We start from the raw sequence: 24,912 nt of genomic DNA on the forward strand, positions 1-24,912 counted from the left end.
TACACAGAGCATGGAAATGCAATTATTTTAGTAAATATAAACCGCTAAATACTAGCGGTGCACCGAATGGAAAATTTTGGTGCCAAAACTGAAAATGTAGAATGCACATGTCAAATCTGCTGCATTTGCCGGCAATGACACGTCCTAATCGGTGCAACGCCGCATCTGCGACGCTGCACCGATTTCAAAAGGTCGTTTCTGTACTACTTTTTGCAAATTTTTGCATAGATGTCTCTGTAATCGCGGCCGAAATCAGGACTGACAAGCGGGAGTTAAATTGTGCGAGTTCAGCTGAAGCCTTTTAAAAGCAGCAGATCGGCAGTATGACTGTCAGGTCCCGCCAACAAAGCTGCTCCCCCCACACCCTCCCATGCTGCCACGCTGTGCTGAGGATTGGCTGCTTGGAGCGCTGATGTCCTAGCAACCAGTGAGGTCAACGGCACGTCACCTCCCGGCATCCCACTCACTGTTTGTATTAGAGATCCTTCCGCCTGTGTAGCAGCTGGCGGGATTCAGGAGGGCTGAAGCCTGCTCAAAGCAAGAGGCAAATGTACTAAGGATATATGTACGGGACACTGAGATGGCGGGGGACACTGATGGGCCCTGAGATGATGGGGAGACTGATGGGGGACACGGAGATGATGGGGGACACGGAGGTGCGGGAAGGCTCTAATGGGGACACAGACATGCGGAAAGGCTATGATGAGATTATTTACATTTTATTCATTTGTTTATAACTAACACATATTTTTTTGGCCTGCGATTGTTTGTAAAATCTACAATGTGGCCCTCGGGCTAAAAGGTTTGGAGACCCCCGGTCTAGTGTATGGGAACCATAAATTCCAACATGATAAACGATGAGTAAAAAAGTAATTTGTTCGATATATAGACAGCCTGAATAAGTAGCAGGTTATATAGGGGGGGGGGGGTTACTAAAATGGATGCACTCAAAATCTGGTACAGCTGTGCATGGTATCTTCAGCTTGATCAATTAAGCTTTCACACTCCGAGTCGGTTCACACTGATGCGATTTGAGATGTCGGCAATGGCACCATCCTAATCGGTGCCACGCCGCATCTGTGGCGCTGCAACGATTTCAAAAAGTAGTTCCTGTGCTACTTTTTGCGATTTCGGGCTACGATTTACATTGCCATCTGTGCAGAAACCTGCACAGATGTCTCTGAAATCGCGGCCGAAATCGAGACTGCCAGCGGGAGTGAAATCATGCGATTTCAGCTGAACTCGCATGGCTTTACTCCTGCAGCCCAGTGTGAACCTGGGCTAAAACCTGGAAGATGATTGGTTTCTATGCAGAGTTGCACCAGATTTGGTACTCCAGTTTTAGTAAATAACCCCTCAGTTACTACAACCTTTTAGTTCTCCCAGTCTACTAAAGCTTTCCCAGAGGCCTTTTGTTGGCTGCCTTACCTAGCTGTTCTCCATAGGATCTCTTTAGAGGTGCTGGTCTCTCAGATGATTTCCACATCAGGGATTTCATTGGTTTTAATTTTGTCATTCAAAGCAGAAAACCTGCAGCTGGCCGTGGCGGGACCTTTCTGCTTGGTTTGAATGTTTAGTCTTTTTCCTATTAGTAGTACTTGTAGTTCAGTATGTTTAATTTCTTTGAAAGACCAAAGCAAGGGACTAACCTCATCTCACATGACTGGTATCAAGAATTACATGGCTTATTTCAACCTACTGACCTTTCATGTCCAAAATAACCGACCCTCAAGCCAGAGCTGTGGAAAAGAGTACCGCTCCAAGCCCTGCGACCTATGCTGTGCTCCCGCCCTGTAGTACTGACAGGTGCAGACTCTGATCCGTGGAAAAAAGAAGAAATGCTCCTGGACTGCCGCACTCTGATAGGCGATTTGTTTGAAACAAAATGAACAAAGGCTAAAATCCAAAGCTGTATAACATCCAAAAGTTCATGCAACACTGCAATCAATGGTAGAAAGTGGACATAGGGGACAAAAAAGCTAACATGTTTCACATCATGGATAGATGCTTAGTCATAGCTCAAGCCAGAGCTGCACAGGCATGAAAAAATGTTGAAGGCGTGTGGTCATGTTTTAGTAAATTTAAGGCTGATAATGGGTGGACTCCATATCGGCAAGCATTTGTAATGGCTTTTTAAGAATTGCTAGGACAGGTAAGAACATATGTATACTATACACAATAATATTTCTATCAGTTAAAATTTTCCTTCCTTTTTTTTTATTTATCTTTTTAATTTATAGATCTAAAGCCAAAAGGTTTGCAGTGGGTGATCGACGTGACAATTGCATACCCTAATGCACATCCAATGGACATTCAGACTTGGATTCTGGGTTACCGGCCCCCTACTGTCACTCATGTGTACTACAGGTATTAGTATTTTAATATTGTTGGGCGAATAAGTTGGGTTATTTAGATCAAGCAAGTCAAATAGGTGTATTTTGGGCCACATGCGGTCCTCTTACTCCTTATTTGCTGCCCGTTGGTTTAAAGATTTAACCACTTCCATACCTGCCCTATTTTGCCACGCCTCTCCCACATGTAAAAATCATAAAACATTTTTGCTAGAAATGTATTCAGAACCCCCAAACATTAAATGTTTTTTTTTTTTTTTTTTAGCAAAGACCCTAAAGAAAAAAAATGGCGGTTGTTGCAACTTTTTATATCTCACGTTTTTTGTGTAGCAATTTTTCAAATGCATTTTATTTTGGGGGGGGGGGGTGTGTCATGAATAAAAATATACTAACAATGGCACAATTTTTTTGTGTAACGTGAAAGATGTTACGCCGAGTAAATAGATTCCCAACATGTCACGCTTGTGGAATGGCCCCAAACCGCAGTACTTCAAAATCTCCATAGACAACGCTTTTTTTTTTAAGGTTACATGTTTAGAGTTACAGAGGAGGTCCTGGGCTATAATTATTGCTCTTGCATTAATGTTCACAGTGATACCTCACATGTGATTTGAAGGCCGTTTACATAGGTGGGAGCGGCATACATATGCATTTGCTTCTGTGTGCGAGTGTAAACATCCCTTGGAATAGGGCTTGACAGGTCCTCTTTACAGAGGGATCAGGGGCGTATAAGACCCCCACATCTCTGCTCGCCTTTCCACCTTGTCCAGTATTCTCCTTTTCTAGAACTGTGATGATGATTAGAAGACTCCTGGAGAGACGAAGTAGTCTTGTGTTTGACTTTTTACTAAAATGTTGATTTGAAAAAGTAAGTACACAGCTCATTTTCCCTGATCTGTCATTTTACCGTCAAACAGAATTTATCCCATCAAAGAGGTTCCCATGGAAACAGAAGCATTAACAGATTGGTTATATCAGCGTTTTGTTGAAAAAGAAGATCTATTGTCACACTTTTATGAAACAGGTATAGAGATGTTTGGGTTATTTATTTTTAATTAAAGGATTGATCAACCAGAAATTAGGTCTGTTATGTCATATGCAAATGTGGGTTGTATAGGTTTTTTTTTTCTAATAAAAATAACAAACGTGCCTTTACTTTCCTGCTTTGCGCAAGGGTTTTGCACAGAGCAGCCCCGTTCCTTTTCTTCCAGAGTGCCCCACCGGCACCCCTGGCTCCTCCCCTTCATCAGGTGCGCTCCAGAGGCCTGCTACTGCATCCAATGACACAGATGGTGGGACTCGCCCCTGCCCCCCCTCTCCCGTGTCACTGAATTTGATTGACGGCAGCAAAAGCCAATGGCTCCTGCTGCTTTAAATCTGTCCAGTGAGTGGAGAGAGCGGCTGGGCTCATGCTCATCGCTGGATTGGATCAGGCTTAGGTAAGAAAAAGGGGGGGTTCTGGAGGACAGTTGCCGCGCAGAAGGTTTTTCACATTATTGCAAAGGATTAGGGTGAAAAACCTTGTGACTTTACGACTTTAAAGAGGTATTAAAGTGGTTGTAAAGCTTTAAAATAACAAACAGGTCATACTTGCCTCCACTGTGCAGCTCGTTTTGCACAGAGTGGCCCCAATCCAAGTCTTCTGGGGTTCCTCTGCGGCTGTCTCGGCTCCTCCACGCTTCTGGTAACCCCCTCTGGGAAGCACTCTCTCAAGGGGCTTTCCTTGCGGGCGCGCTCCCGAGTCCTGTATTTGGCGTCCATAGCTGCCAACTACAGGCCTCGGCCCTCGCATCATTGAAGTTGATTGACAGCAGTGCGAGCCAATGGCAGCGCTGCCATCAATCTTTCCAATGAAGAAGCTGAGAAGACTGGGCCGAGATCAAGCGCGTTCTCGGCGCGGGACTTTCGAGAGCTCAGGTAAGTAGGTCGGGGGGCGAAAAAACATGAAACTTTACAACCCCTTTAACCACTTAAGGACCGCCTAACCACGATATACGTCGGCAGAATGGCACCGCTGGGCACAATCATGTACCTGTACGTGATTGTGTAAAGCCCAGCAGTGTGCGCTCCCGCGACCCGGTCCGAAGCTCCGTGACCTAGGCTGCGGGACTCACGGACCCTATCGCCGCTACAGTCCCGCAATCGGTCCCGGAGCTGAAGAACGGGGAGAGCCGTGTGTAAACACGGCTTCCCCGTTCTTCCCTGTGGCGCTGTCATCGATTGTGCGTCCCTATATTAGGGAACACACAAATCAATGACGTCAGACCTACAGCCACACCCCCCTACAGTTGTAAACACACTTCAGGGAACACATAACCCCTTCAGTGCCCCCTTGTGGTTAACTCCCAAACTGCAACTGTAATTTTCACAATACACAATGCATTTTAAATGCATTTTTTGCTGTGAAAATGACAATGGTCCCAAAAATGTGTCAAAATTGTCCGAAGTGTCCGCCATAATGTCGCAGTCACGAAAAAAATCGCTGATCGCCGCCATTAGTAGTAAAAAAAAAAAATAATAAAAATGCAATAAAACTATCCCCTATTTTGTAAACGCTATAAATTTTGTGCAAACCAATCGATATACGCTTATTGCGATTTTTTTTTTTACCAAAAATAGGTAGAAGAATACGTATCGGCCTAAACTAAGGAAAAACATTTTTTATATATGTTTTTGGGGGATATTTAGTATAGCAAAAAGTAAAAAATATTGCATTTTTTTCAAAATTGTCGCTCTATTTTTGTTTATTGCGCAAAAAATAAAAACCGCAGAGGTGATCAAATACCACCAAAAGAAAGCTCCATTTGTGGGAAAAAAAGGACGCCAATTTTGTTTGGGAGCCACGTCGCACGACCGCGCAATTGTCAGTTAAAGTGACGCAGTGCCGAATCGCAAAAAGGGGCCTGGTCTTTTACCTGCATTTTGGTCCGGCTCTTAAGTGGTTAAACGCAAAGTGCAGCTTACCAATTCTTACATGTGATGGCTGCATTCGTTTTTCTTTTTTTTTAGGCTTTTTTCATTCTATTTTCAAACAGTAAGTCTGTTGTTTTTTAACAGGAAACCTCTCTTGCAGTTGTAGTGTTGAGATAAACCATTTAACACTGGCAGGGACGCAGAAAATTATCAGCTTTTTTTTTTTATATGAAAACCTTTATCCCAAAAGGGAAAAAAAAATGAGCTGTAACTGATTAAAAAGTTTTAGTTTAAGTTCAGCTTCAATTTGTTACTATACTGTATTTATATCTGCTGGTACATCTAACACTCCCCTTCCCCCAGACTGACAGTGTTGCTGTCAAAATCTGCTCATTTATCCAGTGGTGTCTATAATACAGGTACACCAGGTGAAAACAGAGGGGGGAACATTCTGACAGGAGGAGAGAGAGCAGAGAGATGAGCTAGTTGTGTTGCTTAAAGTTTTGTAAAGTCAGAGAGTATGATTACTGTCAGACCCTCCGATTCTAAAAAGGAATACACAGTGTAAAGTTTTTTTTTTTTTTTTTTTTTTTTAAATGATCCTGCTAAATACCTTATTTCAGATCTCTTATGTGCAGTCACGTGACCTCCTACGTCTCTCCTCCCCTGATCTTATGACCACAGTGGGGGGGGGGGGGGTTAAAATTCTCATTTGTCACCCGGGCATGTGACTGCTGTGCTGTCCGCTCAGCCCTTCCTGCTGTAGTCCTTTTACCGGGGAGGAAAGCGGCAGGAGGTCACATGACTGCACAGAGGCTATCTGAACTTAAGTATTTAGTGGCATCATTTTAGAAAAACATTTACACTGTGTAGTATACCTTATTAGAACAGAGGGGCTGACAGTAATCCTACACTCTGACTTTACTGCCAGCTACTAATAGTGGCAGAAGGGGAGGGGCGGGGAGGAAATCGCTCACAAACTAGGAGCTGCCAGACAGGGAGGGAGGGGATAGACAGACTCGAACACAGCGGGATGACGGTGGCATATAAACTGACCACAGTCTCCTGGATCAACAGCCATGATCATGATGGTCAGTTCACATAGGGGGATACAGGAACAGGCAGGATCAACCAGGTTTTTACAGCATAGAAAGGGACAGATTAGACAACACAAGAACTGTGCTGTTTAACCTGCTTTAAAGAAACAGGATCTTTTTTTTTTTTTTAGGTTACAACCTCTTTAACTGCAGTATAGAAATGATGGGTCGCTAAGCTGGCTATTATTTTTGGCAGGACTGGCTGGACAGAGATGCAAACCCTTGGGTGGGAGGGATCCAAAATACATGTACAGTAGGGAAAATAATTATTTGATTCCCTGCAGATTTTGTACGTTTTCCCACTTACAAAGAAATGAAGGCTCTATAATTTTTATCATAGGTGTATTTTAATTGATAGAGAGACAATATCAACCAAAAATCCAGAAAAAAACACATGATACAAGTGTTATAAATTGATTTGCAGTTCAATAAATTAAAATAAGTATTTGATCCCCCAGCAAAACATGACTTGGTGGAGAAACCCTTGTTGGCAAGCACAGAGGTTAGACGTTTCTTGTAGTTGGTTACCATCTCAGGAGAGATTTTGGTCCACTTTTCTTTACAGATCTTCTCTAAATCCTTAATGTGTCTTGACTGTCGCTTGGCAACTTTAGGTTTCAGTACCCTCCATAAATTGTATACAGGATTAAGGTCTGGAGACTGGCTAGGACACTCCATGACCCTAATGTGCACCTTGAGTCGCTTTTTTGTTACCTTGGCGGTATGTTTGGGTCATTGTTATGCTGGAAGACCCATCTTCATTGTTCTGGCTGAGGGAAGACGGTTCTCATCCAAGATTTTACAATACATGGCCCCAGCCATTGGCCCCTCAGTGCGGCAAAGTCAGTCTGTACCTTTTGGCAGAGAAACAGCCCCAAAACATAATGGCCCGGATTCACGTAGAGCGGCGTATATTTGTGCGGGCGTAGCGCATCTCATATGTGCTACGCCGACATAACATTGAGAGGCAAGAACAGTATTCACAAAGCACTCGCTCCCAACGTTGCGCCGGCGTAGCGTAAATTGTCCGGCGTAAGCCCGCCTAATTCAAAGTAGGAAGGAAGTGGGCGTGATTCATTTAAATGAAGCTTGACCCCATGCAAATGATGAGCCGAACGAACGGCGCATGCGCCGTCCCGTGGACACATCCCAGTGCGCATGCTCACAATCACGTTGAAAATACTCCATAAGATACAGTACAGACCAAAAGTTTGGATACACCTTCTCATTCAAAGAGTTTTCTTTATTTGCATGACTATGAAAATTGTAGATTCACACTGAAGGCATCAAAACTATGAATTAACACATGTGGAATTATACAGAACAAAAAAGTGTGAAACAACTGAAAATATATTTCATATTCTAGGTTCTTCAAAGTAGCCACCTTTTGCTTTGATTACTGCTTGGCACACTCTTGGCATTCTCTTGATGAGCTTCAAGAGGTAGTCACCTGGCGCAGCACCCCATCACTCTCCTTCTTGGTCAAATAGCCCTTACACAGCCTGGAGATGTGTTTGGGGTCATTGTCCTGTTTGAAAAATAAAGGATGGTCCAACTAAACGCAAACCGGATGGAATAGCATGCCGCTGCAAGATGCTGTGGTAGCCATGCTGGTTCAGTATGCCTTCAATTTTGAATAAATCCCCAACAGTGTCACCAGCAAAGCACCCCCACACCATCACACCTCCTCCACCATGCTTCACGGTGGGAACCAGGCATGTAGAGTCCATCCGTTCACCTTTTCTGCGTCGCACAAAGACACGGGGCTTGGAACCAAAGATCTCAAGTTTGGACTCATCAGACCAAAGCACAGATTTCCACTGGTCTAATGTCCATTCCTTGTGTTCTTTAGCCCAAACAAGTCTCTTCTGCTTGTTGCCTTTCTTTAGCAGTGGTTTCCTAGCAGATATTCTACCATGAAGGCCTGATTCACACAGTCTCCTCTTACCAGTTCTAGAGATGTGTCTGCTGCAAAAGGTGGCTACTTTGAAGAACCTAGAATATGAAATATATTTTCAGTTGTTTCACACCTTTTTGTTATGTATAATTCCACATGTGTTAATTCATAGTTTTGATGCCTTCAGTGTGAATCTACAATTTTCATAGTCATGAAAATAAAGAAAACTCTTTGAATGAGAAGGTGTGTCCAAACTTTTGGTCTGTACTGTACGTCGAATCACTGCCTACGACGTGACGTAACCTACGCCCAGCCCTATTCACGTACTACTACGTAAAATACGATGGCTGTTCCCTGGTCCATACCTTTAACATGACTTACCCCTGCTTTATGAGGATTAACTTTACGCCGGACGTACGACTTACGTAAACCGCGTATATGAATGCGCCAGGCGCAAGTACGTTCATGAATCGGCGTATCTCAGTCATTTGCATATTTGACGCGTAAATCAATGGAAGCGCCCCTTGCGGCCAGCGTAAATATGCGCCCAGGCTCCGACGGCGTAGGAACCATACGTCGGTCGTGTGAAGCCAAAATTCAGGCGTATCTTGCAGAATCAGGCGCATAGATACGACGATGCATCCGTGCACTTACGCGGCGTATCGGTAGGCGTAAGTGCTTTAAGAATCCGGGCCAATGCTTCCAACTCCGTGCTTAACTGTAGGGATGGTGTTCTTAGGGTCATAGTCGGCACTTTTTTTTCCTCCAAACACAGCGAGTCGAGTTTATGCCAGAAAGCTAAATTTTGGTCTCGGCACTTTCTCCCAATCCTTCTCTGAATCATTTAGATGTTCTTTGGAAAACTTCAGACGAGTCTGTACATATGTCTTATTGAGGAGGGGGACCCTGTGGGCGCTGCAGGATTTTCATTCCATGGCGGTGTATTGTGTTGCTTGCCTTGAGATCATTCACAAGCTCCTCCCATGTAGTTCTGGGCTGATCCCTCACTTTTCTCATGATCGTCCTCACCCCATGAGTCAATCTTGCATGAAGCTCCAGACTGAGGGCAATTGGTTATTTTGCATTTCTTCCATTTGCGAATAATCGCTCCAACAATTGTCTCCTTCTCACCAAGCTTCTTGCTGATGGTCTTTCCATCCCTTTCCAGCCTTGTGTATGTCTACAATCTTGTCCCGGACATCCTTTGACGGCTCTTTGGTCTTGTCCATGATGGTAATGTTTGAATGGAAGAAAAATTCTGTAGACTGGTGTCTTTTGGAGAACCTGGTGGTCGTACAGAGCACCTTCTTAAATTGACAGGACTAATCTGTGTACCACATAAGCACATACTGTTGCCAGTCTGTGGGAGTAAGGCTGCATTCACACCTGAACGCGGCGTATTGTCCCACGATTTGCCGCGACAAAACGCATCGTTTTTAGCCTACAATACGCCGGAGGGGTGATTGAAACATTGTCGGCTATGCCGAACGCCGAAAGCCGCCTGAAAAAAAGAGTCCGGGACTTGTTTTGAGCTTCAGGCATACGGCGTTTTGGCGTTCGGCGTGGAGATGTGAACCATCTCCATAGCCGACAATGTCAAATCGCCCCTCCAGCGTATTGCAGGCTGCAAGGGCGTCGGGCGTAAAAACGCCTAGGTGTGAATGGAGCCTCAGAATTCTTGTTGGTTGCTGGGGGATCAAACACTTATTTTACTCACTGAACTGCAACTCAATTTATAACATTTGTATGTGAGTTTTTTTCTGGATTTTTGGTGGATATTCTGTCTCTATCATTTAAAATTCACATATTATAACAATTATAGACTCTTTCTTTGTAAGTGGGCAAATTTTCAAAATCTGCAGAGGATCAAATAATTTCCCCCACTGTATTTCAATTCAAAAGCTTTGCATGATACTAAAGGTTCATTTTTTATTTATTTTTTTATAAATAACAAACACGTCATATTACCTCCACTGTGCAGTTCGTTTTGCACAGAGTGGCCCCGATCCTCCTCTTCTGGGGTCCCACGGCAGCTCTCTCGGCTCCTCCCCTCAATAGCTAACCCCTTCTGGGAAGCTCTCTCCCGAGGGGGTTACCTTTCGGGTGCGCTCGCGTGTCAAACACTCGGCGTCCATAGATGCCAAGTGTATGGCTCGGTCCCGCCCCTGGCAGCTGCTTCATTGGATTTGATTGACAGCAGCGGAAGCTAATGGCTGCGCTGCTATCAATCTATCCAATCAACGCCGAGACTCTGTGGAAAAGAGGACGTCGGGGATGAGCCGAGCAGGTAAACGGGCTCAGGCGCGTAAAACGGGGGGGGGGGGCATAATTGCCAGGTGTTTTTTCACCTTAATTCATAGGATGCATGAAGGTAAAAAAAACACGTACCTTTACAACCCCTTTCAGTAATGACTCTAAAAAAACGTTGTGCTCATTGATATGATGTGATTTCCTGTTTGTCAGACATTTTAGGCTAAAGGTGGTTTACCAGATTCTAGCTACATTTGTCCTTCAGTTTTGTTTCTCCTTTCTTCCAGGTGCTTTTCCTCCCCTGCAGGGACAGAAGAAAGCCGTGTCAAGGGAAATGACCCTAAGCAATGTCTGGCTCTTCCTTGTACAGTCGTTCGCCTTTTTGTCAGGGTACATGTGGTACTGCATTCTTCGCTATTTTTATCATTGCCTATTTTAAAAAAGCTCAGTGGGACCTGAGGACTCAGACGTAGGAAATTGCAAGCTCTAACAAAAGAGCACCATGTTATCTGTGTGAATGTGAAAACACCACAGTCAACAAAATCGCTGACTTATATATATTTTTTTTTTTTATATTACTTTTTTTTTTTTTGCATTTTAAGCCCGGACTGGGGCAGTTTTAAACTGGCGTGATAGTACGGCTCAATGTGGATGACCTGCTAACATGTCTTCAGCAAGTGGGCAGAAGTCTTTCTGAATCTGTTTAACTAATGAAGGTGAGGCCTGAAACTGTTGACTCATTTAACAAGGGCAGTGAAAACCTACAGAAAGAAGAAAGTTCAGCGGGTTGGCTTCCTTAAGTCGTAGCAACGAGCGTCAAGTTGCCGATCCCTAAGCAATTTGGGTGCAGACCCAAGGCACCGCCCAACAATACAAGACTATGAAATGCATTGCGCATCGGCTAAAACGCCTAAGGTAGGCGTTGGGATTAAAAAAAAAAGATCTGGTGAGATTACGTAGAATAGGTGTCCGTGCTCCTGTCCTGTTCTCTCTCTGTCCATCTTGGCATCACAGAATTGTGCCCAACTTGGCGAAGATTAAAACGGTCGTTTTATGTTTACCACAATGCACCTGGTTTACTTGTCTTATCCCTGTTGAGGAGGAGTGTCTATCTACCTGTTAGATTTCATTTTTTTCTGTGTTAAAATGCACCATTTCATATGTGAATTTTATATCAATAATAGTATTTTTTTGTTTTTGTTTTTTTCATTTTTAATTGCACTTTTTTCCAATGTAGTAAAATTTCTGTGGACTGTTAAGTGCTAATACTGCTAGAACCCACATCTGATGATGTCCCTCAACTGCCCTGTCTCATTGCGTTAGTGTCATTCTGTTTGGCTGCGTACATGTGACGAGCAGTGGACGATGTTGGGGAAGTCATTGTTTTCCTAAATCAGGGCTTGACTCGCACCATATGCGTCCTTTATTGTTTCTCTCGATCTTTTCAAATCGGTTGCAGGCCCTTGGCCTGTGTGTCAGCTTGATTTTTAGCTCTGTTGAGCGCTTCTCATTTAGGGCATTGAAAAGTCCAAATTCTTAGCACAAATCGCTTGATGTTCTTTTGTCTTCAGAAGAACAGCTGAAGGAATACCACTAAAAGTTGCTCTGATTATGTATTTCACATTATCAAAATCTCCAGTGGTGGACATACAAAATGTGCTAAATTAACAAAATCGTATCACAACAGGTTGGAACTGTGGGATACATCCATAGTGCAAGGTGCCACGTCCTAGCTGAGAGATATATTGGAATGGAAAAGGAATTGGACTTTTTAGGCACATGTACACACATTTTCATAAAAACAAATTTTTTAAAACATTGACAAAAATTATTACATGAATGAATGATTAACTTGTATAGCCCTACAAACGCGAACTAAATCGCCTCTATGTACATAAAGCACATTATGCCTAAGAAGAGTTAAATCCTAGCCAAAACCACTAAGACCACCATAACCTAGTATTGGTAGTAGACATCTGTCTATTGAAAGACGGTAACTTGTGTCCGTATAGGCTCGGTGGAAGTGGATATGGTGTTACGTGCTTCCTCAGGAATCCATGCTTTATTAGTACCACTTGCTAAATATAAAAGTGACCCTGCTTGTCCTGCTGTAGCAGTACCCAATGGAAGGCTTCACCAGGAAACTCCACTGTGACTCCTGCTGTAAACAGCAATGGGAGCACTAGCTGCCATTGCTATTTACAGCAGGACAAAACGGGGGCACTTAATTTTATATTAAGCAAGTGGTACTAATAAGGCTTTTAATGATTTCAGTGCATATAAAGCAATTTCTGGTGTTTGGTTACACCTTTTAAATAACCTTATGAGTGGACTATTCCTTGCTATACCACCTGTCCTTTCTACCTTCTGCTGGTTGCCCCTTGTTCCCCCGTGATCAACTGTTTCCACAGATACTTTTAAGATGAATTCTGTATGCATTATGTTTAACACTTGCCTAAAGCTCCTGAAGAAGCACTGAAGCGCGCAACATGTAGCAAAACTTTACACCATATCCACTTCCATTGAACCTATATGGACATGAGTTATTATCTTTCAATAGATGCATGTCTACTACCAGTACAGGGTTATGGTGGTTTTGGGTATGACTCAACTCCTCTTAAAACCATATGTGCTTTATGTAATAATTCTTGTCAGTGTTTTTTTAAATTTTTGTAATAGATTTTTATGAAAACTTGTGTACCTGTGCCTAAAAAGTCCAATTCCTTTTCCATTCGGACATACAAAATGGCTGCCAAATTTAATTACTCACCTACTGGCCTCGGAGGCTGTAAGTAGGCTCCTACTTGGGCAGTAATGAAGGGAAATCCTGTATTCTGTTAACATGTTTTTGTTAAGATTGGTTCACCACTGTAACATTTTTCTGACCTGAAAAAATATAATTTTGTTGATACAGTGTCTGCACGTTTTTCATTTGGTAAAATACATTATATGGCCAAATGTCTGTGGATACCTGATTGTCATGCCTATATGCGTTTGGACATCCCATTTCGCAACTATGGGCATCTCTCTGCAGCTAGAACATCCTCTACCTTTCTAAGAGGGCTTTCCACAAGTTTTTTGAGTGTCTTTAAAAATGTGTGCCCATTCAGCCAAAAGATCACGTGGAAGGTCAGGATCCGGCCTATCATGTTGGATAAGAACCTGCCGTTAGCATTCCATTTCATCCCAAAGATGTTAATTAGGGTAGAGGTTTGGACTCTGTTCGAGCCACTTCTGTTCCTCCACACCAAACTTCTCAAACCATGTCCTTATGGATCTTGATTTTTGCTCTAGGGTGCAGTCATGCTGAAAGAGAAAAGGGACTTCCCTAAACTGATTCCACAAAGCCTACAGTTGTCTAAAATTCCATGGAATGATGTAGTTTTGACAGTGCCTTCTACTGGAAGCACTTGAACGCAATAATTTACAGTGGTGTTTACATACATTTGGCCATATAATGGATTTTGAGTATGCTAGTCATTGAGATGCAGTGCTCCTCCAGAGAGGGTTGTAGTGTCCAGTTACTTGTGTAAAACCAATACATAAAATGTTAATTTACGGTTTTTGTATGTACTTGGGAAGGGTTAGAACCTCTGCCAGGTCTTTATAGCTGTCTTTTTAGTTTCAAAGGCAGGAAGTGAATGGAATCTGTCCAGTGAGGACACACAGAGAGCAATAAAAACACCTTTAGTGGCATAAGTGAAACTCCTCAATAGGCAAACAGATGGCAATAAAAGTTTGACAGAAGTTTCAACTCTTTCACTCTGTTAAAGACTGTTGACTGGAATTAAAAAAATAGCGTTTCTCATATGGTAATTGTGAGTAGCACTGCCAGACCAATAAAACAGAGTTTTATTCCATGTTTTTAAGTCGATACAAAATGCCAGAGCTACCAGATTGTAATATATTTTGGCCAAGTTCAAATAAGGTAATATATTAAAGTGGTTGTAAAACCTTATATATACCGATTGAAGCGACTGGCCCCAGTTGATACACAAAGTAAACAAATCCTCCTACATACGCTGTACCTGTTTATCTGTAGCCCTCTCTCCTCTACAGCCGTTCAAAGTCCAGAATGTCTGAGCTGTCAGAAAAAAAGGATCGGAGAGCTGAAATTACATTCTGCAGAGCTCAGTGAGGAGAGCACTGAGAGCTGATTGGAGGAAAGGGACATCTGCCCCTTCAGGCAGCACACAGGAACAGAGCTGAGGCTGTCAATCAGCTGGAGCTTCCCTCCCCAGTCAACTTTTTTTCTCTTGGTGTCAGGAAAACTTGACAAAAGTGACTCATGCTTATAGCAGGGGAACTAGGGAGCAGACAGAAATTACACTTGTTGCTCTGGATGAAAATATGTACACCCTGTAGAGGTATATTATTTGCTGATATTTCATGTCTGAGGTTTACAACCACTTTAATTTGACCCTCATGTGTTATCTGCAACCTTGGGTCATCGCTAGTTACACCATCCTGATCTATTCCACATTACCGGCAGAGATAATAAAGTTCAAATATTAGGATGTTATGATATGAAAGAACAAAAAAAAGTGGGCATTTTTTTTTTTTTTTTTTTTTTTAAAGTGGCAAAGAAATTCAGTCCCGTTATCTAACAACTAAAAAAAAAAATCAATAAAAATATTTTTTTAAGTATTGATAGCATACCTGTCTGAAATCTGTCTTTTTATATTATAAATTCCTAACTTCCGGAACTAGAGAAATCAAACTGTAAGTGGGTGGTTCAATACTGAACCAATCGGGTTCCATTGCATGGCCTGCACATTTTATGTGCTATAGGGGGATGTGTTTAGGTCAGAAGAGACTCGTAGGGGAGATCTTATCAATGTGATCATGTTCAATGAAGAGCAAAGTTATATTCGGCTATAACTATTGATGTCTCTGTTCTGGCTACGTAGTGTCCCAGGAGGTTATCCATTTCAAAAGAGGCTGAACAAAATATCAGATTGTATAGCAGGTAAAACCATTCACATACATGTATTTTAAGTGTATTTGTTTGCCTGGAACTCCACCATCTAAAGTACTCTGGAAAATAACTCCACCATCTAAAGTACTCTGGATAATAATAACTCCACCATCTAAAGTACTCTGGATAATAATAACTCCACCATCTAAAGTACTCTGGATAATAATAACTTTACCATCTAAAGTACTCTGGATAATAAAAACTCCACCATCTAAAGTACTCTGGATAATAATAACTTTACCATCTAAAGTACTCTGGATAATAATAACTCCACCATCTAAAGTACTCTGGATAATAACTCCACCATCTAAAGTACTCTGGATAATAATAACTCCACCATCTAAAGTACTCTGGATAATAATAACTCCACCATCTAAAGTACTCTGGATAATAATAACTCCACCATCTAAAGTACTCTGGATAATAATAACTCCACCATCTAAAGTACTCTGGATAATAATAGCTCCACCATCTAAAGTACTCTGGATAATAATAACTCCACCATCTAAAGTACTCTGGAAGATAATAACTCCACCATCTAAAGTAATCTGGATGATAACTCCACCATCTAATGTACTCTGGATAATAATAACTCCACCATCTAAAGTACTCTGGATAATTATTATAATACAGTATTTATATAGCGCAACAGTACACTATATCCGATCCCATTCGAGTGTATACTGTACATAATATAAATAATTTGGTCATTTATACTACATTTAAAGACCATAATTAAGAGAACAGCAGGTCAGGAGGATATAATGGTGAACATATATCCCTTCAAGGTTTTATTCACCCAGGTAAAAACATTAGTGCAACAATTTGTCTCAAAAAAACGGTGTATCTTGACAAGTTTCTATGGTGATATTCTGAGGACTCCTGCCCTTTTTTATCTTTTGTTGTTTTTTCCTTTTATTTTCTAAGTGGAGAGTTTCAGAGCATCAAGAGACATTTTGCCCAATGCCCCATGGAAAAGGTTGTGAAGGAGGAATTGGCTTTCTTTTCAAGGGACAACTTGGATTAAAAAAAAATAGGGAAAATCTTACACTGGCGGGGGAAAAAATAGCAAATGGAGTCTGAAAAGCTTCATGGACAGACCAAATACACAAGCTATTCCGATTTTGTTACTGTTGTGCGAAGAACATATATGTATTCTTGTGCAGTGGAGACGAATGGGAAGTGATTATTCATGTTGTGTGCTGACAGACACATTAATGACTGAAGGGAATATTCTATTACTGCCTTGGTTTCTGTTCTCCTTTTGTGGTGACATTTTTGTTTTGGTATCTTTCGGTTTTGATGGCATTCCTTTTTATAGAGATGTCAGAGTCCATGTGAAAAAAAAATCAACGGTAGCAAATATAAAAAAAAAACAAATATACTCTGGGTGTATTGTCCCACGGGTGCTTTTAGCACCTTGCCCAACAATGTAAGATTCCCTGGAAGTAGTGTTGTGGCCTATTAAATGCTCCATGGGACGGGGCCAGGGGCATTTCTGTATATTGTACAGAACTTCAACTCAGTTTGTTGCATCTTTTATAGAAGAGCTCAAATGTTTGGTGAATCCAGTGTATTATTACTCGTTTAAGCAAAAGTGATGAATTTTCCATACGCGGCACCAGAAGCACCCTTTTTAATTTGCCATAATGCAGTAACAGAGCAGATATAAAACAACCACGTTTTTGCAATAAAGTGCAGAGAAGGACCCTTGGCCTCTGTGGAAAAGCAGTGGTCTCATTGCAGGGATACGACAAGCATTCCTCCTGAGTAGAGATGTGCTCAGGCCTGTTCGGGATCCCAGTCCCAACCCACCTGCCCGATCCCACGCAGGAAGCGGGCACTGCACGCCGCTAATCACGGGCAGTGAGACATTTCCTGATCTGTGCAGCTGCCGACTGGGAAATGTCTCACTGCCTAATTAGCAATGTGTCTGCTTCCTGGCGGGATTGGGATCCTGAACACGACTGAGCCCATCTCTAAGGTTAAGTCAGACCTATAGCTCCGCAGACAGCATAACTTTTATGCTCCCCCTGATTGAAGTGCTCAGGCTCTGTCGGACCTCTGCAATAAGATCACTGCTTCTACACACAGAGCAAGGGTCCTTCTCTGTAGCTGCTGGCAGGGGACAGGGTTTTTTACTTCAGCTATGGCTGCTTTAAGAAAAAAAAATGTAAGGCTGGGTTCACACTTCCAGAAATTGGATGTGAGTTTCCCCGCATTCCAATTCACATGACAGGAGAGCATGCCCGTCTCTCCATGAATCCGGGTCACAAATCTCTGTGATGGGCACAAAGCGGATTGCACAGCGGTCCTGTGCATCTTTGGCTCCTTTTTCAGGTCCAAATTCAGACAACAATTTTTGGGCCTGATAAGTCCCTGAAACTGAGAATAGGGACGCAGCGGACCCTTGCTGTGAACCACATCCAATCTAAGTGTAAACCCAGCCTGTGACATTGGAATTTTTGGGGGGTTTTGATAGAGCTAGAGCGCATTTAATTTAAATGGGAGGTTTTCATTGGGCTTTAATTCACCACTAGGTTTAACGTGTTTTCTACAAATGTTATTATAAAATCTGCTCTTTCAGAACAGATGCTTAATGACTGCCTATAAACAGACTATTAGGAGCTGGATTTGGTCTGAGAATGTTTACATTTCCATATATGAAAGCTGATCAATGCCGGCTTCATGGCAAAAAGGTTTGTTTATGGGGTAGCATAGATATCTGGTCATTGCATGATGGTTCTTTTAGCTTTCTGCATAGGGGGCCCTTTATACTGTAGCCTTTGCCCTTCAGCATGACAAATCTCTAAGCATTGCTCTATCAATACTGCATACACTGCTGAGTCTACTGCAGAGTAGTGGGTGTCATTTAACCAACAGATAAGAACATTGATTTGTTTTGACTGCAGAATACAGGATAGTAGTCAAACATCCTAAGCAAAATTTGATATAGTGAACTTAATTCTACCTGCTTCAAGTCTGCTTGACTGCTGAAGTATTTTTGGTACTGTTGAGGCCCGTAGACACGATCGGATTTTCCGACGGGAATTGTGTGATGGCAGACTGTTGGAGAATCCAACCGTATGTATGCTCCATTTGACAATTGTTGTCAGATTTTCCGCCAGCAAATGTTGGATAGCATGCTTTAAAATTTTCCAAGGGCAAATGTGTGTTGTCGGATTATCCGATCCTGTGTACACAAGTCCTTCAGACAAAAATCCAAAGTACAAACACGCATGCTCAGCAGTGCTCACCATAACACAACATTAGCAGAAGTTGCCCAAAGGGTGGCGTTAAGCTGAAAAACCACATAGTTTCCTGCTTGTTAGCTGACAATTGTGTGCCATTTGTATGCAATACAAGTTCCGGGCAAAAGTCCTACGCTTTGTCCAATGAAAATGCGATCATGTGTACGAGGCTTTAGAATGAGAATTTCTGAAGTACCATTCAGCTAAAAAATTACTAATTAAATAATTCCGGAACTGAGAAAACTTATCAATAGAAAGTAAAGACTCAACTCGTGCACCCGATCAGAAAATCGGACAAAAAGTACTGCTTTCCAAATGATCGTATGATAATCTGATGGTTGGTACACTGCTTTTGAGAGCCGAACATGATAGTTTATCTGATAATTTTTGAAGTGACAAGCGCAAAAATAATTCTCGTACGATTTTCGTTTAATCAGTACAATCTTCATCTGAGAATTTTCGTAACTCTAGTAACCTTTTAATTTTCGATATGGAGACTAGCTTGCAAAAAAAAAAACGGATGGCCATTCATCCGATTAAACTCATTGTGTGTACGAGGCATAAGGCTATAGACTACTAATCTTACTAGTTTGTCTTGCTAACTACCAGTGAGAGAGCAGATAATGTACACATTAGAGGCTCACTGTTTCATGTAGCTATAAAAGTTATATTATGGGCATATCAATTTCCAGTGAAGAAGAACTGAGACTGTCTTTAGGAATGCTAATAGCAAGCAACTCTACAATGAAATATGCTGACTAGCTGAAATATTTGGGCTAATTCGTGTCATGCATGGAAACCCACACACAATTTTATTTTTTTTCCCTTTAGAGGAGCAGTACAACTCTTAAATGATGGCTGGGCCCTTTATGAATTCATTGTGGATCATTTTAGTGGGCTTCCTTTTTAATACTGTAAACACAATGTTTATAATGTATTTCATAAAAGAATTTGTTCGTTGGCCATATATTGTTACACTGGTTCCTTTTGTTGGCACAAAGCTGCTCTCCAATGCAGTGGATTACTATGAAGAGGTCAGGTAGCGCTGTATCTCAGGGCAGCAGACCTAATGCATCTGAGCTATCATGTACACGTATGCATAGGGGACATCTCCACATTGTATCTGCAGGTGATCTCTTATAACTGTGGCCCTTTTATAATGGCTTTGGTTGACTGAATGAAAAAAGAGCATCCCCAGATGAGTAAAATGAGCCTTTAATCTGAGCCTTTAATCTGAGTTCGGTATAATCTAATGCAGCCAGATTCATAGTTCTTCTGTGTGGGAACGCAGCGTCGATTTGTTCTGAGTAGTGCAATTGTATTCTTGACTTTTGCTGTATGTGGGTGAGGCTGCGAGTGGTTTGTTGAGAAGGGATGGGGCTGCAGCCAGACCTCTTTCCTAGCATTTTTTTAAAGGTTTCGATCCGGGGCCATTCACATACAATATTGACAAGAATTTATGCCCACCTGACCCAAACATCTATATGTGCTTGAAAGGAAAAATTACCACGCTAGGAATAAAATACAACTAAAATAACATAAGCTGCAACAAAAAAAGTGTTATACACACCAGAAATGCAAAGGAAAGAGGTTAAAGGTGCGCTGTGTGAAAAATAATAAAATCATAAAAAAATAAAAAACCTAAAATAATAAATAATGGAAAACCATATGTGAAAATAGTGAGTCCTTGCATATATAAAAATAGTCCAATTGTGAAGCAAAGTTCAAATTACTGGAATGATTCCAGAAAATTGAAAAATTGTATTTGTGTAAAAACAAATCGTGCGTCCTGGACGTTGGGAACAATTCCTGATGATGAAATGTTCAGCAGGACAGTGCAAATTCAATTACCACCACCAATAGAAAGACCTTTATAAATGGAGGCTTAGGCCCCATACACACGAGAGGATCTATCCGCTGGAATTGATCTGCGGATCAGTTCCAGCGGATAGATCCGCTGGTGTGTACATCCCAGCGGATCTTTTTCCGTGGATTTTTTTCGGCCCGACCGATTTCCAGCAGATAAAAATTTCTTAGCATGCTAAGAAATCTATCCGCTGGAATCGGCTTCAGCGGATCGATCCGGTGGTCTGTACAGACTCACCGGATCGATCCGTCAGATTCCCTCACTCGCATGCGTCGTAATGATTCGACGCATGCGTGGGTATCCTTATATGACAGCGTCGCGCACGTCGCCGCGTCATCATCGCGGAGACGGCGCGACACGTCATCGCGAAGGGATTTCGGCGCGGATTTCGATCCGATGGTGAGTACACTCCTTTGGATCCAAATCCGGGGAAATCCTCGAGAGGATTTATCCGCGGATACGGTCCGTCGGACCGTATCCGCGGATCAATCCTCTCGTCTGTACCCGGCATTACCAGAAGGCAAGCATAACCAGCTTGCGGCTGTAAAACCCAGCCAGGGCCTTTAAGTGAAACCGCAACAGATGCAAATGGACTGAAGATCCTCCAGATGGGTCATCAACAGTTGGGTATAACCAAAAATAAAAGACTCATAGTGAAGTACAACAAACAACGAGTGCAATTAATACAATCGTGATTTGAATAGATAACCACCACCACCAGAACACCTAATAAGATGGAGGCTTACCAGAAGGCAAGTGTAAACAGCATATGGCTATAAACCCTAGCCAGGGCCTTTGCATGAACCAGCAGCTGACTTGGATGCCCTATGGATCCTCCAGATATCCTGTCATCGATAGTATACCAAAAAGGAATGATAGGCCCACATAGTGAAGTATGTAGAAATGTTGCCAAGTTTAATAAATAAATTGCACTTACAGAAAATCAGATGTATAAAAGCAAGGAATATTGTAAAGCCGGCCGGCTTACTCGAACGCCTGTTCCGCTCAGATCGTCACGTCATACATCAGCATGTCACCTTCCTCACGTACGTTTCGTCATACAATTGATGGCCGGCTTTACAATATTCCTTGCTTTTATCCATCTGATTTTCTGTAAGTGTAATTTATTTATTAAACTTGGCATCATTTCTACACAACCACACATTGCGTGTGTTGGTACGGCGATCTGTCAGTTTTTTTTTTTTTTGTTTTTGTCAGCCTGCTGGGTTGAATGAACAAAAAAACTGTAAACGTGTTCCCATCTTTGAAAGTTTGCAAGTTCGTATGTAGAGGACTTACTGTACTGAGAGTTGGTTTCAACTATAACTAGTTCAGGAAATCTGGGGATTTTTTATTTTTTTCGTAATTTTAGAGCTTGTTTTTACCCTTTTGAGTGACTTTTGGCTTAGGGGGCCACCTGTCGTAATTACGGAGTATAAAGGTTGGCCTGAGTGAAGTTGGTCTTTTCATAATTGAGAACTCTGAATTATTGGGATCCCAGGGTGTTCTGTAGTGTAACTTCTAATGAGAGGTACCTGAACTTTATTCAGCTTTAAACTAGTGACTGGTTTACTTTACAATAACTACTTACATCTGTGTTAGAGCATATATGCATCGGGATTTTGAATCTGAACAAATATCTATTCAAGCCAGTGGGAATGCAAGTCAGCTAATTGCAGCTTAGAAGGTGGTCAATTGCAGATCCAAAGGAGGTCAGAATCTTTGGGGTAGTATTTAAATGATCTAAGAAGAGTCCAAGGGCACATTCACGCAGTAACGTATGTTAATTCAACACACGCTACCTGCGTTGATGCTGTGCCAATCATTCTGAATGGCATTCTAGTGCACTATGCCAGTGGACTTGTAATGGAGTAATATGTGGTGCATTGTGCTGTCAGAAATGCTACATGCACATTTTTGGTTTGTTAGGCATACCTTACTAAGGAATGGTCTGTTTTAAAGTGTAACTAAAGGCAAAACTTTTTTATTTTGGACAGAGTGGGAAGGGATTAGAACGCCTGTCAGTTTTTACTGCTGTCTGTGCCCCCGTTAAAGAGATTCCCCCACTATTTGTCCTGTTTACCATTATCATTGAAAGTAAAAGAAAACCCCAAATTTTGGGTTGTCCCCAGAAAAGTGGGAAATCTTCAAATGGGGACATGAGTTCTAGTGGCCTGGGGTCCTCAAGAGATTACCTTAATTTGAAATGATTTGCCATCACTTCCGGTTTGGCTATGGGACAGGAAGTGAAGGGATATCTCCACAATGGGACACACAAGATTGGGGGGAAAAAATCTGACAGGGTTTATAACCCTCACTTGCTCTATCCAATATGAAAAAAAAAATGCCTATAGTTCTATTTTAACACAGGGCATGTGAATAGTAATTAACCACAATCATTATTATATATGAATAATAAATTGGTATATTTAAAGTTAATCTTAAGGAACCCCAATAATGTAAATGGGCCTTCAAACTTGTGTAAAAAAACAACCTGAATGCATCTAAAATCCTGCTGCATATTTGCCCATTTACAGAAGCCCTTATAGTGATTTCACATAGTTATATTTAAGTATATCTAATTGCTGATTTTAATAATTACAGTCTTTTAGACTCTTTGATGTTATGAATTTTGAAATCTTATTTCTCATTCCAAGTTATTTTTAAATATTCTTTAATTTGCCAAAGAAGTTATTTTTAGAGCCATCTCTTTTTTTTCAATAGAATACATTACCCTGACCCTTGGCTAAGAGGTCTATATTTAAATGTTGTCACACAAGATTAATACAACTTTCTTCCAAGATTGACATATTCTAATTGGATTCAAAATATGCAAATCCTGTCTGAAAGTCAATCTTGTGTAATAATAAAACCATTTATAAATGGACCCATTTAAAGTTTATTTTTGGTACATTCCTCCTCATTCTACATCAGTCGTCTTCAATTAAAGTTGCGGAAACGTCCAATTTTATTGTCTGCGGCAGCAAACGTTGTGTTGTCTGATTCACTGTTCCCGTTTCCGAGCTACACATTAGGAGTGGCTATGAATGAAAATGTCAGGAGCCAGATGGGATTGGGACTTTAAAAGCGAAGTGTCTTTGGGGGTTCATTACATCAAATGGGGAGAAGACACCATTCAATAAAATTGAAGAAAATAAAAATAGAGATGTTACAAGTAAAAAAACAAAAGTTTATAGCTAAAAATTCTAAATAGCTGCAATGTATGACAACTTTTTTTTTTTTTTTTCATGGCAACATTGATATAAAAAATGCTGCGTGATTAGGGGGTCACTATATAAATATGGGCTCTCCAGTCCTGGTAATCTCAGTGATATTAGATGAGAGAGTGAAGGAGGAGGTTTTGGTAACCTAAAAGTCTGCAAGAAAGGCCGATATGGATCATAGTGCACACTGTAGGCCAGACTTTCCATAGAGTCAAGCCATCTGGTATAACGGGTAGCTCTGAAAGCAATGCCACTATTCGGTATAAAGGTTAGGTTAGGGGTTTACATTTCCGTTTCCACACTTACATTTCAGTAAATGAATTAAAATTACAAAGACTATTCCCCCAACAAAAAAATAAGTTACCTGTATCTGAAACATGAATTATATACTGTACAGTGTTCTTTGGATTTGTGCACTAGGAGAGTGTACGTTTCCCTGGTCATAATGAAATTTAATTTCTTTTTTTTTTCTTCTTATGTTTAGTATAAGTGTTGCACAAAAAAAATGTTTTTTTTGTTTTTTAGCCATGTTGTTTGCACTGATTAGGAATAATATAGGATATCTAATTTCTTCCAGATTTCAAAAGTGAACTATTTATTGCTATTTTTTTAAATATTTATTTTGAAATTTTGCTTCTTAATAAAGCATTGGTGTACAGCATCGAAAACACTTGGGACCAAAGCTGCATCAATCTACGTCTAAATTAAAAAATATAGAACTGTCCACAGCAAGAGATGTGTAATGTGCCAGATTAAACCGCCATCTAGTGTCATACTATAGTGTACCTTATAACGAGCTACAGTGTTGGCAGCCATCCTGTGGTCCATGTCCATAAATCGTCTGTTTTTATTTCCCCATACTGCATTTAAGAGGCCTATTTAAAAAGAGATTCAAAATTGTTTGTCATTTTTTTTCCTCTCCAGATCACAGTTTACTATTTCACAATTCAACCTGGTTAAAACAAATGGGTCACCTAAAACAGATTCACTAGGGGTAGGCAACCTCGGCCCTCCAGCTGTGGTGAAACTACAAATCCCATCATGCCTCTACCTCGAGGAGTCATGCCTGTGATTGTCGGGGTCT

General features: G+C 41.4%; 1 protein-coding gene across 2 annotated transcripts in view; it reads left to right on the forward strand.

Annotated features, from left to right (window-relative positions):
• Positions 1-14,497, forward strand: part of LPGAT1 (lysophosphatidylglycerol acyltransferase 1) — a 167,928-nt gene extending 153,431 nt beyond the window's left edge. The window contains exons 6-8 of one of the 2 annotated variants that reach the window (XM_040351481.1): positions 2,241-2,367; positions 3,269-3,375; positions 10,796-14,497. In XM_040351481.1, coding sequence (XP_040207415.1) covers positions 2,241-2,367; positions 3,269-3,375; positions 10,796-10,947 — 386 coding nt within the window. In that variant the 3' untranslated portion in view covers positions 10,948-14,497. The remainder of the gene's footprint in view (positions 1-2,240; positions 2,368-3,268; positions 3,376-10,795) is intronic. The other variant, XM_040351482.1, reaches the window with a different exon arrangement.
• The last annotated feature ends 10,415 nt before the right edge of the window (positions 14,498-24,912 follow it).

Source organism: Rana temporaria, chromosome 4 (genome assembly GCF_905171775.1).
Source record: "Rana temporaria chromosome 4, aRanTem1.1, whole genome shotgun sequence".
Classification (NCBI taxonomy): Eukaryota; Metazoa; Chordata; class Amphibia; order Anura; family Ranidae; genus Rana; species Rana temporaria.